The 18,056-nt window shown below is 46.3% G+C and overlaps 1 protein-coding gene across 1 annotated transcript in view; it reads right to left on the bottom strand.

The window, feature by feature from the left end:
* The window catches only part of PRMT8 (protein arginine methyltransferase 8), a 114,080-nt gene that overhangs the window by 47,154 nt on the left and 48,870 nt on the right, over positions 1–18,056 (bottom strand). The window contains exon 3 of the mRNA XM_064591685.1: positions 6,015–6,200. Within this exon, the coding sequence (XP_064447755.1) occupies positions 6,015–6,200 (186 nt within the window). The remainder of the gene's footprint in view (positions 1–6,014; positions 6,201–18,056) is intronic.

The following is an 18,056-nucleotide window of genomic DNA, read 5'->3' on the forward strand; positions in this document are numbered from 1 at the left end:
GCTTGCAAGTACTGCTGATTCTCCTCAGGATCTACCCCTGCTTTCTTTTCTGCTAGCCCTATAACTAGATTCAATTCCAATCAGGCCCCAAAGGGTGAGGTATATAATGTGACTCATGAGGAGGTATGATACACACAAAATGGTATTTCTCATTTATATAGATTGAATCCTAGGGAATATGTATGGGAATGTGTATTAAGGCTGTGGGATCAATGTGGAAGGAATGTAAAGTTGAATGGGGCCAAGTTTATTGATATGGGCTCACTAAGCAGAGATTCTGGATTCACTGTTTGTGCTTAGAGGCTTAGAATGCCTGTAACAGTTGGTTTGTTTGAGTAGCTGAAACATGGACCCAAGGTTAGCCTCCACTAAATGAAGTTGAAATGCTAGAACTTCCTTGGTATGCTGAAGAGAAAGGTATCCAAAGGCTTAGAAGATTGGAATGTTAAAGTGCATTTGTCATGTGAGACTTACTCACCAACATCAGAGAACAGACCCTTGACCACAGCTGTGAAAAATAAGTTTGCAAGGGGAGTCCAGCATCCTTGAAGAGCTCTGTGGTTGCTCTTCTCTATAGGTCAGAAATTACAGTGGGAACCATCGAACTGAGATCCCTAATTGCAATGGGAATAATATCAAACTGGGATTCTGGGGAGGCACAGGTCAAATCACAGCACCTAATCACCATATATTAGGTGGGTGTGGTTACTGCAAAGGACTTGGGAGCCAAAGCAGTATTCAGAACTCTGACTTGCAGAGACCTATGGTGTTGGCCATAGGTCTTCAGAAAAGAGATCATAGAGTGTTTAGAAAAGAAATAGCTAATAAGCATCCTGAATTCTTACTCGATCTGTTTAAGCAGAAAAATTATAGGTCTAGTGAACAAAGGTCTGGTTTGAATCATTAAATCTAGAGTCACACTGTTCAACTGATTCCCAGACTTGAGCCAGTTAACAGACGCAGAACCCTTGAATGAAGGAAAGGCTATGTTCCATGAAGAAAAACCCTGTTACAGTGCCAAAAATGAATACTGTTAATCTTTCTTCCAGTCTTCACCAACAGGACCTGCAGCCATTACCACATTACAGTGTGACTACACTGGAGAAAGGAAAATAAACAAATTTTTGAGAATTATTGGACATTGGCTCTGAACTGACACTAATTCCAGGAGACCCATTAGTCCAGAAGACTAATTTCAGGAGACCCACGTCCCCATTCAAGTGGCCTGTTTGCCTGTGAGAAATTGGAAATGGATCTTGGAGAATGACTATAGATTATCATAAACATAATCAGGTGGTGATTTCGATTATAGCAGCTGTTCCAGATGTCATTTTAGTGCTTGAGAAAATCAATACAGAGGATTGCTGGTTTGTTGTTGTTATCAGTTTTAGAAGTTGATCCACCTATATTTCTTTAAATCACAGCTCCCATGCTTTTGAGGTCTTTAATCCAGAGCATCATTTAGCTTCTGTGTGTCAATTTCCCCTTCTGGAAAATGGAATGATAATAGTACCTACTTCGTAGGGTTGTTGTGATGATTAAATAAATGCAGTAAGTGTTACAAAAGTGTTAGCTCTGGCTCTTTGTGACAACTGTCACCATTTTCATCCATGCAAAGAAACAGTTGAAGGTGAACAACAATTGAGGAATGGAGGCAAAATAGTGGCAAAGTTTTCGGAGATTCATCAGCCATAGCCAGAGTTGGAAGTCCTTACTGCCTGTCTTCTTGGAATTAGATTGGCCCAGTGCCTCTGCAGATTCTGTTGTTGCTAAAGGGGAGCTTTCCAGATGCCCACCTTTAATTCAATGCTTTCTGTCACTTCTTTGACCCCCTCTTTCCTCTAAGGCTTCAGACCACAGGAGTTTGGTCCAAAGGTACAAGTTCTGGGAGAAGAGTTGTGACTTAGCAAGGCTTCCCTTGCTCAACCCACCAAAAGAGAGGCTCTCTCCCGTTCCTCCACCCCTGCTTTAATCATCCCTAGGAGAGAAAAGCCCAAAGAAGTCTCCAGACATTTCAGACAAGAGCATGCCACTCTTTGTTGAAAACGATTCCCAGCCCCCAGCTGTGGATGCCTTTGTCTCCCAGCTTCCCTGCCTATTAAACACATGACAGCACATTGACTAATTGTTGGGAAATGAGGCCCTGAAGAATCTATTTCAAAAGAACCTGCAGCAAGATTGTCAAAAGAAGAGAGCTGGCCGGGAGTGGGATCAGTGCCCAGGACTGGGGGCTGGGAACACAGCCCCACCGGCAGGCATTCTTCTGGCTGCCAAAGAACCAAGCCCAGGGGCCCACTGTCAAAGATGCTGGGAATTTGGAGCTGGGATTTGGGAGGTCGTGGATCTGGCCCCCTCCCTTCTGAGAGCCTCAGTAAGTACACATCTGTCATTTCCTCTCCTATTCAAGATTCCATTCCTCTCAGAGATGCCCTGTAACAGCTGGGCCATGGGATGGAAGAACAGAAGTGTCCAGAATCACCTCTTACTGTGCTCTCCCAGCCCCTAGGAGTGCCCTCCCCCAAACTCGACACTTCTTGTTTGTATTTACAGACTAATCAAACCCAATCCATCCAGTACCATGTTTCCTAAACACTCACTGATCACTATTAATCAGCAAGCTGGCGATGTTGCTGCCTGCCCCTGTGAGCATCTTGTTAATGATGGGAGAAGACTGCCAAACGGCCAGCTCAGCTCTGGATGGGGAGGTATGGGTCTTGTCCAGATGGAGGTATGGGACTTGTCCAGACTGAGGAGGCAAAGGCATTGCTGCAAACTGCCTGGCATAGAAAGGAGATCCCTGGTGCTTGATAATGAGAAACGAGCAGGCCCTGTCTCTGCAAAGAACAATGTTCAGAGTCCATCCACATGTCCCCTACCTTTTTTTATACCAGATGATCTTGGGGACCAAACAGGGTGGAGAGAGACCTCAAGGGTGAAGGAAACCTAGGTAGCCACCCCTACACTGAAGACCTATGCATTTCCCAAGAAGCCAGATCTAGAGATGGATGGCCTACAGCAGCAGGAGGGATTTAAGCTAGGTGATCAGAAATACTTCCAGATGCAAAGCATTGCTAAAACTATGCTGAGGCAGGTTACTAAGGAAAGAAATGTTATGTATGACCTGAGGATCATTTGTTCCACGTTTATTAGCTCAGTCTGCACTATATTTATACATGTTTATGTATAAGTTTGGGTTTTCTATCAATACATGAAATGGAGGGAAGCTGGTACAGTATTTATTTGATGGCCCTTGGTTTCTTCTCCCACTGGAGATCACACCCTCCAGGATGCCCAGCCATGTGCTGACCAGGCATCACCTGAGTGATCAAATTAGCAACCATGTTAACAAACCTTTACAAATCAGTCAGTGTCAAGCCCTGGGTTAGAGGCAGGGGAACCAAGTCCTGAGGGAATTATAGAAGTTAATCCTAGCACAGGAGAGCACATTGTAGGAGCCAAGAACTTAGTTATCCAGAGGGAGTTGTCCCAGAAGTCGATCACAGGAGGCTCCATTGGGGGGGTGGAGCTTGAAGACCAGGGAAGGAAGGGCATGAGGTGCACATCATGATTGATTGGTTTCTAGAGGAGGAATTTCAGGCAAGCCCAAGGGGAGGCATTTTGGGGAATTACCATCTCTCCTAGGAATCTACCTCATTGAAATAGGTGCCCAGACCCACATGCCTGTTAGAATTTGTCATGTTGTGGGGGGGGCTGGGTGGCTCAGTTGTTAAGCGTCTGCCTTCGGCTCTGCTCATGGTCCCAGGGTCTTGGGATTGAGTCCCACATTGGGCTCCCTGCTCAGCAGGAAGCCTGCGTCTCCCTCTCCCACTCCCCCTGCTTGTGTTCTTTCTCTCACTGTGTCTCTCTCTGTCAAATAAATAAAAAATCTTTAAAAAAAAAAATTTGTCATGTGGATGACATGTCCTCTAACTAGGGACAGGGTGAGCTCTTAAAGATGTCCTTTCTGGGCACCTGGGTGGCTCAGTTGGTTAAGCGACTGCCTTCAGCTCAGGTCATGATCCTGGAGTCCCGGGATCGAGTCCCGCATCGGGCTCCCTGCTCAGCAGGGAGTCTGCTTCTCCCTCTGACCCTTCCCCCTCTCATGCTCTCTCTATCTCATTGTCTCTCTCAAATAAATAAATAAAATCTTAAAAAAAAAAAAAAAGATGTCCTTTCTGCCTCCCAGAACCTCTCACAGGCCTAGGATAGGGCTCAGTGCACCACCTCACCCCTACCCCCACTCCCATGGGGAACAGGATCAGGGAAGGTACAGCAGCTCACTTATCTGCCCTAAGATGGGACATGTGAGCCACCAAGAACAGGAGCAGGCTCAGCTGCCCTGGCCCTCCTAGGCCAGGACCCCCAGAACAAGCACAGGGCCCACTCTTCCTCCCCTGCAAGTCCCACGCCTAACAATTTTATGTGAACAGCAGTTCTTGGGGGTCAAACCCTGAGTCTTCCCAAGGTGAATGAGCCAAGCCTGTGAGTCTAGAATTAACTGAGGGACCCCTCCTTCTCTCTCTGTCTCCATATGGAATTGCAAAGGAACCACCAGAAACAAAGTCAAAGTTCCCAGAAAGAAAGACCTGGTTTAAAGTCTATAAGGCATGGTAGCTACGGATGAAACTCCTGGGTCCCAAACGTAAAGGTTTCCATTCCTAGCTCTGCCACTTGTTAGCTTGTGACCTTGCGCGCAAAAGACACAAGGAATGAAAGTTGATCTGGATTCTTAAGATCTCACATCCTCATGTATAAACTGGGGACAAATAATCCTGTATTCCTCAAGTTCATTATAATGAATTTATATTATTTTATAAGTAGGTTTGGTGGGTGGCATAGGGGATAATGTGCCTCTTTAAAAAAGGAATATATGAAATCAAACCAGAAACAAGAAGAGTAAATACTAAGTAATACAAATTTGGCTTGTCTAAAAACAAACACACAAATAATTATAATTGGGGACAAAACCCAACTTCATAGGGTTGACCCGAGGAATAAATGAGGCAATCATGTAAAATCTTGGAACAACACCCAGCATGCTGTAAGCACTCAAAAAAAAAAAAAAAGGAAAGAAATGCTGGCTATTATTTTTTAAATACTCTTCTGGCAGTGACAGTGTTACCATTTTGTCACAGGGAGGGTTTACAGAGGCATCTAATTGAAAGGGGAACTTGGAGACTTATTTCAAAAACGCATTTGCAAAGCAAGCAAGGCTTTGTTCCTTTTTCAGTATTTCTTCATACTGTAAGGGGATAATAGAAATATTTTCTTCATAGGGTTCTTAGGGGATTAAGTGAAATGATATGTATAATGTGCTTAGAACAGTGCCCAGCACTGCGTAAGCACCTGGTTAATGAATAAGCACTCCCCAGTCTGGGTGGCTGGAGAAAATGCTGGAGGTGAGGGGGGTGGAGGCTTCCTGGCTGTAGGGGAGTTCTGTTCTGTTCCACAAGGAACATAAATCTTCCCCTGCTGTGGTACAAGTCAAGCATTTAGACACAAGAATTTCCTAAGAATCAATCAGGATGGCAGACCTGGGCCAGGTTTCCAAGGAAGCTTGCTGTATTTCTTCCCCTGGAGGTGCTCATTGGTCTAGGACCTAAGGGTTCATGTTCAGGCCTCCTGAAGACCAGACATCATGGCCTCTGGAAGGTGTTCTCAGCCTTAGGACTCAAGCTGCAAAGCATCTGAGCTCCTAGAGCAGGGACCTAGAGCAAAGACATCTGGTCCACCTGGATCACCTGGGCTTAGGGTCTCAAAGACTCAGGGGCCGAACCATAAAACAAAGAAACCTTAAGCCCCCCTTGCTCTCTGGCCAAGAAACACACAGACATATGCTTCTAGATACTCACCTGCTGCTGGCCTGGCCCTGACCATCTCCCAGAGAGGCTCACAGGAGGGAAGGCCAGGGGCCTTGGGCCCCTGAGAAAACCTCCTTTATGACAGTAGACAATACATTACTCTGCCTCAGAAAACAGTGATGGAACAGCAGGGCCGAGCTCAGCATGCTTTACCTCGTGGATCCCAAAGTGGGCGTAGGAGTCGAAGTAATAATCTCTCGAGGTCATCTCTTCCGGGTTCAGCAGCTTGGACATCTTGCCCCGTCCTGGGCAGCTGGGTTGAGTGGACACATGATGGACACATTGCACAGGCTTGGGTGGGACGACGGGCTGAGGGGGCTGCGGGGGGGGACTGCTCACCTGAGGGGAAGAGAAGGGGCCTGGTGTCAACAGCAGCACTGAGGCCCTGCCCTCTGAGATGCCGCCTTTCCTTCCTTCCCCTCCCTGAGCCCCGTGGCTCCAGTTGCCACAGCAGCCACTCCTAAGGGGCAGATGGACCCTTCCGGCTTTCTGGCAGGCCCACTGAGGGCTGTGACTTGTAGAGAGGCACCATGCTACTGAGGAGCCAGAAAGACCTCAGATTAATCGAATCTCATCACTTGCTAGTCAGGTGACCTGAGCCAATCTGGGCCTCAGTTTCCAGATCTGCTAAGTGAGGACAAAAATACATTCCTTTATAGGCGAATAGTGAACTCTCACTGAAGGGAGAGATGCATAGTGTCACATAGCCTGGTGGCTGGAGTATAGATTCCAGAGCCAGTCTGCCAAAACTGGAACCCCAGCTCTGCCACTCAGGAGCTATGCACCCGACCTCGGGCAAAATTAACCTCTCAGGGCCTTGGTTTCCCCATCCCTCAAATGGGAATAAAACGATCCCCACGTCCTAGAATCACCCTGAGGATCAGATAGTTGTTATTTGTGAAGTGCTTATAAGAGGGCCTAGCACATAATCGGTATTTGTTAAACTGAATCCCACCTGCACCCTTAGGAAGATCGAGTCCCTGGGCTTCCCTCCAGCAGACCACACTTGCCCCCCAAAATGCAGGTCTCTTAGGTTCTGGGGCCTCACACCTATTGTCTTCCCTCCTGCTTTCTGTGAACTTCACTCTGAACTTAGGCAGAAGTCTACTCTGAACTGTGAATGCGCACGCTGATGGTGGCCTCCTGCCTGCGCACAACCAAGCATGCTCTTTCTGGGTTCCCAACCCTGCCATGCAGCCCCGCTCTACACCTCACTGCTGCTGCCGGTCCCTGGCCAGCACCTCTGCCTTCACAGGCTAAGGGGAGGAGGGAGAAGGAGAGGAAGTTCAGGGAGTTTTGGAGCCCAAACATTTGGCTTGACTGCAGACACGAGGTCATCCTAGAAGAAACTTCTCTCCCCGGAGCGTAAGAATCCAGGTGTTTACAGCACAGCAAAGGCCTCAAAGCAGGGTAAAAGCTTAAAATATAGAGAAGCAGGATTATCCAGTAGTTGGTCCTCTGGGACTCCTGGATCCCATCCTGCCTCTAGTAAAATTAAAAACAGATATTGAGAGTCAGGTGGTACGGTATAAAGCAGAAATCCTGAGACCACATTGCCTGGCTTTGAAAAACAGCCCTGCTGCTTAGTGGCTGACAAATGACCTTCAGAAGTCATTTGTCATCATGTGCCTCAGTCTCCTCCTCCATAAAATAGACATCATGGTAAAACCCATCTGAGCAAGCAGTCAAAAAGTTTGGGTGAGTTCATACATATGAAGTGTTGAGAACAGTGCCTGGCAATAGTAAGCTCTAATATTACTATTACTGTTATCAATATTATTCAGATTACATAAACATGTCTGTTTCATGCCTTGATTTTCTCATTTGTGAGCTGAATCCGCTCAGACTTATTAATCTCCTTCCCAACAAGGGAAATAGGGAGGCCCTAGGACAGAGCAAGATCAAGAAACCCAAGTGACTCCATCTCTCCATTGTGCTGTGCGTACAGTCCCCAGACTGCCCTGTGTCCTGGGCTGTAGGGGAGTGAGCTCAGGGGAGTGTGATGGTCCCATTTTCCTGGTGTATCTAGGCTACAGCCTCTGGGAAATAAGCAGACTTCCCAGTTTAGCAACATCAGATTTGAGGTCGGAGAGATCCCGGCTGGCTGGCAGAGGCAATTGGGGCTGCCTCATTAGAATGCAGCAGGTGTGCCCACCCTCATCTTGGGATGTTGGTCACGGTCTCTGGGAGGCTAAAAATAGACTGTGTCAGTTGCATACTCCCATGCTGGCTGCAGAGTCACCTCTAAAGCTGAAGAAGGCTCCGTGCATGAAGCTGACCCCAATCTTGACTCTATTTAAATACATTAAAGAGAGAAAAAGTCCTCCTGGTCCAGGCAGCATGCATGGTCAGGGTCACAGGAGCCTCCTGCACCCCTTAGCTGCCATTCAACTCTGATTCCAAGGTTCTCTCTCCTACGAGGTCCCTGAAATCCTTTTCTCAGCTGCCAACTTACAAAGTGTCTACCATGCACCATGCATTGCACTCATGAGGCAAAGTAATGATTGAATTTGGGGAAGCATTCACCTCGATAACCACAGGTCAAACCATGAGGACAAAGAGGCATCTGTGGCCCAGTGTCTGGTCCCAAAGGCTGTCAGCCTGGCTCAGCCTCTTGCAGAGGGGACTTGCACTCTGTCCATTAGCTGATAGTTGTGTCCTGTCCCTGGAGACCGGGAGTGGGATGGGAAACAGCAGTGACCCATGATTCCCAGGCATTCGGCTACCTGGAGGGCTGCTTTTCATTCCATAAATACCTACTGAATATCAGCTGTGGCAAAACACTGCAGGTTCTGTGGAAGAACAGAGACGAATAGTAAGAGTGCCCTCAAAGGACTCTGCTTTTTTGGTAGGAAAGTAAAACCTTAGAAGGCTCCACTAGATGATGGAATAGGATTTGTTTTACAAGAGAACCTTGAGCAAATTGTTCTGGGAGTTCAAAGAGAGAGAATTCACTTTAAAGAATCAGAAAAGCTTGGGATAGCTGGCAGTGGCACATGTAGGTGGGGAGCTTTCTGAATGGATTTTGGTAGGTGGAAATGGTGGGAGGGAATTCTAGGAGGAGGGAATGGCTGGAGCAAAAGGTAAAGGGGCAGAAAGCTGTGAGCTTATTTGAGGAGCAACTTGGCCGAGATAGTGGGAGATCCCATTGAAAGGAAATTAAGGCCAGGCTAAGAGGTTGTAATTAAATACAAGACAATGGGGAGTTGGTGGTTTGCTACCAGAGAGTTCCATGCTTAAGCTCTACTTTAGGAAGATTAATGTGGTGGTGGTGTGCAGGAGGGGCAAGGAGGAGAAATGACAAGTCAAGGGACTAGGGTTGGGGAAGCAAGGTATGAACTTATGAGGCCATTTTCAAAGTCCAGTCAAGAAATAATGAGAACCGGAACTACCATTGTGTTAGAGGTCCCGCCCGCCAGGGAAATGACAGAAATTGAATCTTCACAGAGTTTGCCTGTGGGCTGGCAACTGACAGGATATAGGGGAAAAGAGAAATGTTGGAACCCAAGATAACCCCAACAATTCAAGCCTCGGTGACCAGAAAAACAGTGGTGACATTAATAGAAAAAAGCAAGTCAGCAGGAAGAGCAGGTGAGGCAAGAGGGGGGAATAATGAATTTCTGCTTGGATTTGTGAAGTTTAAAATGTCATTGAGTCATATAAGAAAAGAGTCTAGCAAGCAGAGTAGTACAGTCCCAGTCAATAAACATCATAAATAGAATTGAAAAGCAAATGATAAAATGAGAAGTACCTTTCTAACATAGATGGATGAAAGTGAATATCCTTAATATGTAGAGAGCTCTTATAAACCAGTAAGAGGGAAGCAAGCATCCCTCATTTAGCATTGAACAAAGGATCTTACCGTTAATTCACATGAAAATAAACAAATGACAAATGAACATGAGGCAAAAATATTTAGCCTCTATAGAAACCAGGTAGCTTCAAATTTAAAAAAAGTTATCATTTTTAATTATTAAATAAGTTTGACTCCTCCCACAACTATGGTAACACTGCACTTGTAAAGGCTGTAGAGAAAGAAGTACTTTTATATAGTTCTAGAGAGGATTTTTCTGGAAGGCAGTTTGATAAAAATGCATTAAAAGTCTTTGAAAGCACAAATCCTTAAAGCCAGTAATTACTTCTTTTGGAATTCATCCTGAGGAAAGAGTCATGGCAGACAACACAAAATGGGAGTCAACCTAGAGGTTCCACGAAACAAAACTGATTACATAAACTATGGTACATCCACACAACAGAATGCTATACATCCGCTTGTAATGTTGTGGCAGAGTGTTTAATAAAAGAAATATGATCACGGTAAACTGTGGGTTGAGGAGAACAAGTGGGAGAAGAATAGACAGCGTGATCACATTTTTTAAATTAAAACCTATTCATGCCTGTGTTAAGAGGGGAGACTCAAGGAAGTCACCAGAATTGGCGACAATTATGACAGGGTGTTGGATGATAAACAGTTAATTCCTTCCTTTCCTGTGCTTGTTGATACTTTCTAAAATGTATGCCATTCACATGTACTACTTTTGAAAAGAGCAAAGCATAATAATATTGGCAAAAAAAAAGAAACTCAATCCCAGACCTCTGAAAAGAAGCCGAGGCTGGCCCTCTGGGGGGAAACCATCTGCTCAGAGAGGGGCTAAGGGGCTCACTTGGGAGACACCGTCAGGGAAGGAGGTAGAGGGGAATGAGGCTGCGCCAGGGAGAGAAGCCAGAATTCTCCTTCTCTGAGGACCTTGGAGGCACAGGGGATGTGGGGGAGAGGCTTCGGAGGATGTGTCTTCACCCCTCCAGTTCTGTGACTGCCCCTCCTCTGAGGATGTGCGAGACAAGCGCTGCAATCCAGTGGCCACTCAACAGCACGAAAGCAAAGACAACCTGTAGCTAGCCTCACTTATCCAGAAGGACGCCATGCTAGGAAGCTGTGCAGTTACTTCTAGAGCTAACGAATTCTCCATGCATGAAGCTGACCCCAGTCTTGACTCTATTTAAAGGTATTAAGGAGAGGAAAATTCCTAGCTGGTCTGGGCAGCATACATACAAGGGCCTCCTGCACCCCTTAGCTCTGATTCTGAGGTTCCCTTTTCCACAGGGTTCCTAAGATTCTTTCCTCCATTGCCAACTTGGAAAGTGTCTACTATGCACCATGCATTACATTCATGAGGCAAGCGGGTGAATGGATTTGGGGGGGGCGTTCACCTCAATAACCACAGGTCAAACCATGAGGACAAAGAGGCATCTGTGGCCCAGTCCCTGGTCCCAAAGGCTGTCAGCCTGGCTCAGCCTCTTGCAGAGGGGACTTGCACTCTGTCCATTAGCTGATAATGTGTCCTGTCCCTGGAGGCTGGGAGTGGGATGGGAAACAGCAGTGACCCATGATCCCCAGGCATTCAACTACCTGGAGTATTGCTTTTCATTCCATACATACCTACTGAATATCAGCTGTGGCAAAGCACTGTGCAGGTTCTGTGGAAGAACAGAGATGTATACAAACCTTCTAGGTCCCCATATGGGCATATAGGAACCAGTATAGGAATCCAGATGTTTCTGTGGAAGCTATCAAAGTTGGTTAAGCCACAGTGGAAGGTCCTTTGAACGGTATCTGAAAACCCAGCCTTTGCCACATCTGCCTACCCTCCATGGCCCTGGAAAGACTCGAGCAATGTAGGGGATGGGTCTTGGAGGACAATGGTGGGTTCATCTGGGAAGTCAGAAGCCCTGAGTCCTCCATAGGTCAACCAGAGGCTCTGGGTGAAGGCAGCCTTCAAACTTCAACTCATCTTGTCTACATTGGCTGAGAGGGCAGACAAGGGTTGGGAATCACAGTGGGAGATGGAGGCCAGACTGACTCCCGACCTCAGCTCCTCAGTCTCCCCATAGCTGTGGCTATCACAGCTCTGATCTTCTCCCTGTGCCCAAGTTCTTTCACTAGACGTTTTAACCCCTCTAGCACTGCAGCATGAGACTTGTGCTCACATTACTGTCAAGTACCATCCTTGATGCAGTGGGATGCTTGGTGCTGCAATGCATACAGAAGCCCTGCCTTGCTCTCCCACCTCCCCCAAGGGCCTCAGGCTCAGGGTACCACTATTTGCAGAATAGCATGTTGCCTGCTTTCCTGGTCTTTTGAGACTCACCTGTCACTGTCAGGATTTCTGACTTTGTTTTCTACTCTTAGTGCCAACTGCTGATTGGGACTCTTTAGACACTGTAACCTCCCTCTAGGCCTGGCCTTTCCCAAGGCATCTTCAGCAGTTTTTCTCCCCAGTAAATCATCTATGATCTTCCTAGTCCACCCCATTGTGCTGGGGTGAATGGGCCCAAGTCCCACTAAATGCTGAGATAAGCTGAAGGGTTGTGGAAACACCAAAGCTGGAGGAAGCACCAAAGCTGGAGACCAAAAGGAGGACGGCTTCCTGAAGAAGTGGTGTTTGAGCTGGCCCTTGAAGGGGTGGAGGGGCAAGGATGGGGGTTCAGGGAGAGCATTTTTTTTAATCTAACTCACTTCCATCTGAAAATAAGGGTAGATGATAGGTGATGATGCTGTTGATGATTGATCCCTAACATTGATTGATCCCTAACGCTAGGCACTGTGCTAAGCACTTGACAAACACCATCTCATAAAATCCTCCTAATAACTCAATGAGGCACTGAAATTTACAAAGAAACTGATGCTCAAAAAATTTAGTCAGAGCTCACAAGTAATGGAGCCAGGACCTAAAGTGCTATCTGTTGGACACCAAAGTCATGCTCTTGACACGGATGCTGTGGTTAGCTCAGTTCAGTCACACCAAACTTAACTGAGCTACTGCTAGGAGCCCTGTGCTCAGAAATAGGTGACAAAGCTGACCAACACAGGAAGTCCAGTCCTGCAGAAAAAGGGGTCAACAGGCAATGACTAAAAAGAAGAAAATGTGAAGGTAGGCAGAGGTAGGTACCTCTCCAAAGTAACTGAGTTCAAAGGGGAACAAACAGAAAGCTCCATTTTATAGAAAGAGGAACTGAAGCCCACATAAGAAAAGGAACGTGTCTAGGGTCACACAGGCAAATCCAGAACTGGAGCCTCTAAGAAAATAGAGAAGGAGTGGTGGGGGAGAGGGAAAAGAGGTTTTGAGGAAGGAGAGTGGAGGTAAAGGAGATATGTTGGGGAAAGCTGGGCAGCAGGGGGCAGAGAGAAGCCAGCACTTTCTGCACCAGGCAGCTGAAGCTAACCCAAGCCCATTGGGCTATAAATGGCTCTTACTGGCACCAGCCCAAGCTGTAAAAATGATTTTCCTGAGAACAAGAGGCTCCACTGGAGGAGCCAAATCCTGCTCTGTTTTCCAAATGTCAAGAGAGCTTTTTCTAACCTAAGTCGTCTGTCCTCAGCAGCAGCCTGCCTGGCCTGAGGTCCTATGGAGGGAACAGAAAGGGGACTGCAAAGGGTGGGTCACTGCAAGGTGGGTAGAGGAGAGTGTGGGAGGAGAGGTGACCCCCTCGCCAGGTCTCACCACATCTTTTTTTCCAGACGACTTTGTCTCTCTCCCACCTTCTTCTAGCCCATGTTCACACTGGCCCCTGTCCCAGGGTCACCCTCAGACACTCATCACGCTATTTCTTCATCCTGATTTTTACGCACAAGACTGTGATCTTGTGGTCCATGTCATTGGTAATCACCTAGGGTGAGCTCTTCTAGCACCATCTGTCTGCCTTTAGATAGGGACCAGAGCTTTAACTGAAAGGAGAAAATTCTAATGGTAGAATGTCAGGCAACAGGGCTCTGCTGGGCATATGGACCTCTCCTATTGTCCAAGATCACAACAAAAATATATAGCTTTCATGTCTGCCTTTGGCCAAAGACAACCCTGTTTCCACCCTCACATCTACTCTTCTGCAGCCATGTTTCCTATCATCTGGGCTGAAGATGAGTCCCAGCAAAGCAACATCAAAGTCAGCCTCCCCACCAAAAAGTGCTATACTAAATAGCCCCAGCTCATGGGTTCTCACCCTGGGAGTCAGAAACCTATGAATCTGGAGGATGGGGGGAAGCATCTAGATGCTGCTGGTCCCACAAGACTGTGATGTCTTCCTGTACATGGCCTCCAGGGCACCTTGGCCTGTATATTTGTCAACAGTCTCTCTCATGTCCCTCACTAGAGTTGGCTCTTTAAAGTCATAGACTCTTTCTAGACCCCCCCTGGGGCAGGGCCAAGCACTGATGCATGTCAGAGAGTGTCAACTGCTGTCACCCACTGGGATCATCCCGTTCTACAGTGTCCCTGATTATGACTGACATCTTGGCAGAACCAATCTTCACATGCTTTATTACTTTAGACTCAAGTTCCCTCCAAAGCTGTCCTCCCTGGAATCTTCTCCCCTCCAATCCTGCCACCCACTATTCTCAGCCCCCACTTTCCTACTGGTGAATGCTTTGCCCTGGGGAATGTTGCCAGGAGGCCTGGCAGAACACTTGCCTGAGCCAGGGCTTACCAAGGGATCTAAGACAGTGGTTCTCAATGTCTAGTCCTCAGACCACCAGCATCAACATCTCCTTGGAGCTTGAAAGAAATGCAAATTCTCAGCCTTTACCAGAAACCACTGAATCATAATCTCTGTGGTAGGGTTTAGCAATCTGTTCCAACAAGCCTCCATGTGATTCTGATGTATCACAGAGTTTGAGCTCCACTGGTCTAGTGTTACATTTTTCCACATTGTATTCTACAGAATAGAGATTCCTAGAAAAAGGGTTTCCATGGTCAAGTAAGTTTGGACAAGTAAGCTAAAGAGATTTTTCATTTTTTCCCCCAGCTTTACTGAAGTATAATTGACATATAATGTATAAGTTTAAGGTACAACATAATGATCTGATATATGTATATACTGAAAAATGTGAAGAGGTTTCTTAATTGCAATACTTTTAAACCTTTAATTTGCTAAAACAAATTGTGAATCTCCAAGAGGGAGTTAGGGTGTCTTTTGCTACCAAATTTATGGCTGCGACATCCTTTTTTTCTGAGAGCTCTATAAACATCTCTAGAAATTAATGTTCTGAGGAAACTATCTGTGGGACTCTGATTTAGGACAGTGTTTCTCTATTAAAATCTGCATCAGTTACCTTGGGATGGGTCTCAGGCCCCACCCCAGACCAATGGAGTCAGAGCCTGTGGGGTGAGACCCAACAAGCTGCACATTTAACAAGCTCCCTGCAGTGATGCCTATGAAATCCTGGTCCAGACAGAGCTGAGGACAGCTACCTGCCTTCTCCATCACTCTCTGACCCCTAATGCAGTCCCCAGGGCCAGCCTGGAATAGCCTTGGTGCTACTCTGATACCCCAGACAATGTCAGGGCTGGGCCAAGGACACCTGGACCAGAGGCAGCCACAATTCACAGAAAGCACCTTAGCTCCCACAGTGAAAGAGCTTGGATTGAGTGTAGCTGTGCCACCTTTAGGCTAGGTGACCTTGGGCCAGTCCCTAACTTGCTGTCATTGCCAGGGTCATGATGTGCCTCAACTCGAAGGGCAGTCCTCGGCAGCTGTGCACTGTGTCTGGGTGCTTCCCGTCAGCCCTTGGCTGTCTCTTTGTGGTACAACAGCTGTGCCTGCTTTAAATCAAAATGGCATTGCACCCACACGGCACTCCCTCTGTCTCCTGGATCAGTAACTGCTGGGAAGGAATCTATTGGATTTGTTGGGCCTGACCTATTTTTTAAATAAACTGGGGCTGTTTTCCAGCTATTAGTCACTTTTCTCCCAAGCCTCCACATATTAAATTCTCTTCTTATATCCTCAGATATTTTGGCTGCAAGAGATGTCAGGTTAATTGGATGTTTGACTCCTGGCTCTTCCTCCTTAATGGGTTTAAAAAGCAGACTCCTCCCTCCCACCCCACATTTCCTCCCTTTTCTCTCCCCAAGGCAACAGGAGCCTTTTCTTTCCTTTGACTTGAAAGTGGTCACCAAGCACTTGGCTTCCTTCTCCACTTCCCTGTATGGGCATATGTGCAGAAAGACACAGCCAATGTCCTCACACCCACACCTCACCCAGAGTTGGACTAAGCTTTAGTTTCATATTTGGGTCAAATCATCCCTGTAGGATCTGAGCTGGGTTCATGACTCCCCACCCCAGGCTGGGTCATCCATGGAGGCAGTGGGTATCAGGCTGAAGTTGTATAGATAGAACATCTATGAGTTTTGGTCTTGGTTCTTTCTTGTCCTATTCAGGTCACTATGCAAAAGCAATTTAAACTTTCTTACACTCTCTTTCTTTTTCTGTCAAATGACAACAATTATGTGTCCTGCTTCTTTCATGAGCCTACTGTGATGACTGAAAGATGCTGAGTATGTAAATATTTGCAGGAAATTCTAATGTGTGGTAAAGGAGTATGAAACTTCCATCTGTGGCAATCTGAATCTATGCCCTTATGCTATTTTTGGATGTCCTCTGGGCTCTTCTCTGGCACAAGACACAGTAGCTTTGGCTACTCTTAGCATTCTGTTCTTCTGCCTGCCTGACTCTGGTCCTCCCCCTCCACATTGTCCGCTCTCTAGGCTCTATTCTGCCCCCCTTCCTTGGAGCTTTCTGAGTATTATGCAATTGCTATCTTCAGGAACATAGCCATCATGAAAAGTCAGTCATTTTTTCCAGCTCCTTACACCTGGTCTCTTCTACTCCTATTCTGAGCTCATATGACGTCTGCTAGTCTAAAGCAGTAGGTTACATTCTGTGTTATTTTGTTGAAAAATGGTCTCACAATTGTAGGTGTTGCTTCTACAACTAAGAAGTAAATTCCTTCAGACCAGGAACCAGATCCTATGTGTTATTGTTTCTCCTTTAATACTTGGCATAGAGCTGGGGCTCAATAAAGATGTGTTGGTTACAGTATCCTTACACTTCATTGGGTCGATGTTGCCCTTCATAAATATATTATGAAAGTGGAGTGAAGGAGACTTTTTTCCCCACCATGTAATCAGAGAACTTTCATTCCCCTTGAAAGGGTAGAGAGACAGCAAGAAGAAAGACAAAACTGAGAAAAATAATTATCAGAATCTTAATAATACTTAACACTCCTATGAGGGTTGAATGGTACTCCAAATGTCTTTATCAAGAAGTGTCTTATCTCTTGATCTCCTGAGATTTCTAGGAGGAGAAAATACCTTTCAAATACAGAATGGATTTACTAAGCACCCATAATTCCATCTGTACAGACTACAAGTGGTTTCAAGTACAGATTCAAGTGTATCTGTTAGATATTTTCCCAAATCTCTTCACACCAAATAGTGCAAGGCCAGAAATGCAGGTAATGATACTGTGGCTCAGGGAAGCTGACTGACAGATTCAGCCCATAGAGCATACCTGGTCTGAACCTCAGAGTTGAACCTCACAGAGCCTCAGGCCCCATCACCTGGCCATTAAGCTGATCCCTGAAGAAAAGTGAGCTACAGTCACACATCAGAAAGAAAATCACAAGTTGTTTGTCAAGACCATAGCCACACCAACCAAATTCTCATCTGGTTTCTATGGACTCCTCCAGACACTTTCTATCTAGTTCTAGCAAACCCATTTACTCCAAACAAATGTATTTCCACCCAGATCCTGAGCAGAAGTGACTGACTCCTTTAATCAGAGATTCTAATGCAAGTTTGCACAGGAAATACTGGCATTCCAGTTCGAAAGAAAACAATGTCAGCCATCTGGTATATATTTGGCCACTACTCCAAAGGTGGCCTCAAATTGGTCAATGACAGGTTCCAAGAATCTGGATTTTTAAAAGCACTCCCAGGCAATCCCCATGATCAGTTAAAAAGCCAGGCAAAACATAAGAAATAATAATTTTCAAGACATGGAACATCAGACAATGAAAAACTGTACCCTGAGATGGCAAACAAAAAAGACGAATCCTACAATGGCCCAGCTTGTTGCCTAGTGTGAGTATCCAGGCTGCAGTGTAGGGAGTGGAAACCCAGCTAGAAATCTGTCTTAGTTGAAGAGATGGAGGTGGGACTCTGGAGATAGCAGGGCAGTGAGAGTTGGCAAGGCAAAATACTGGAGGGTAGAAGACTATGGGGCTGGGGGGAAGGTGGGGCTTTGGAGACCTGGAGAGAATCCCCCTCAAGCCTTCAGCTGAGGTGGATCAAACCATGCATGTGAAGAAACTACCTGATGCCAGGAAAAGAACTACTGAGAAGACAGAGGGACGATTTA

The sequence above is a fragment of the Mirounga angustirostris genome, unplaced genomic scaffold, assembly GCF_029215605.1.
Source record: "Mirounga angustirostris isolate CCGP_5_RB_7025 unplaced genomic scaffold, mMirAng1.0.hap1 SCAF_5, whole genome shotgun sequence".
NCBI classification, from domain to species: Eukaryota; Metazoa; Chordata; class Mammalia; order Carnivora; family Phocidae; genus Mirounga; species Mirounga angustirostris.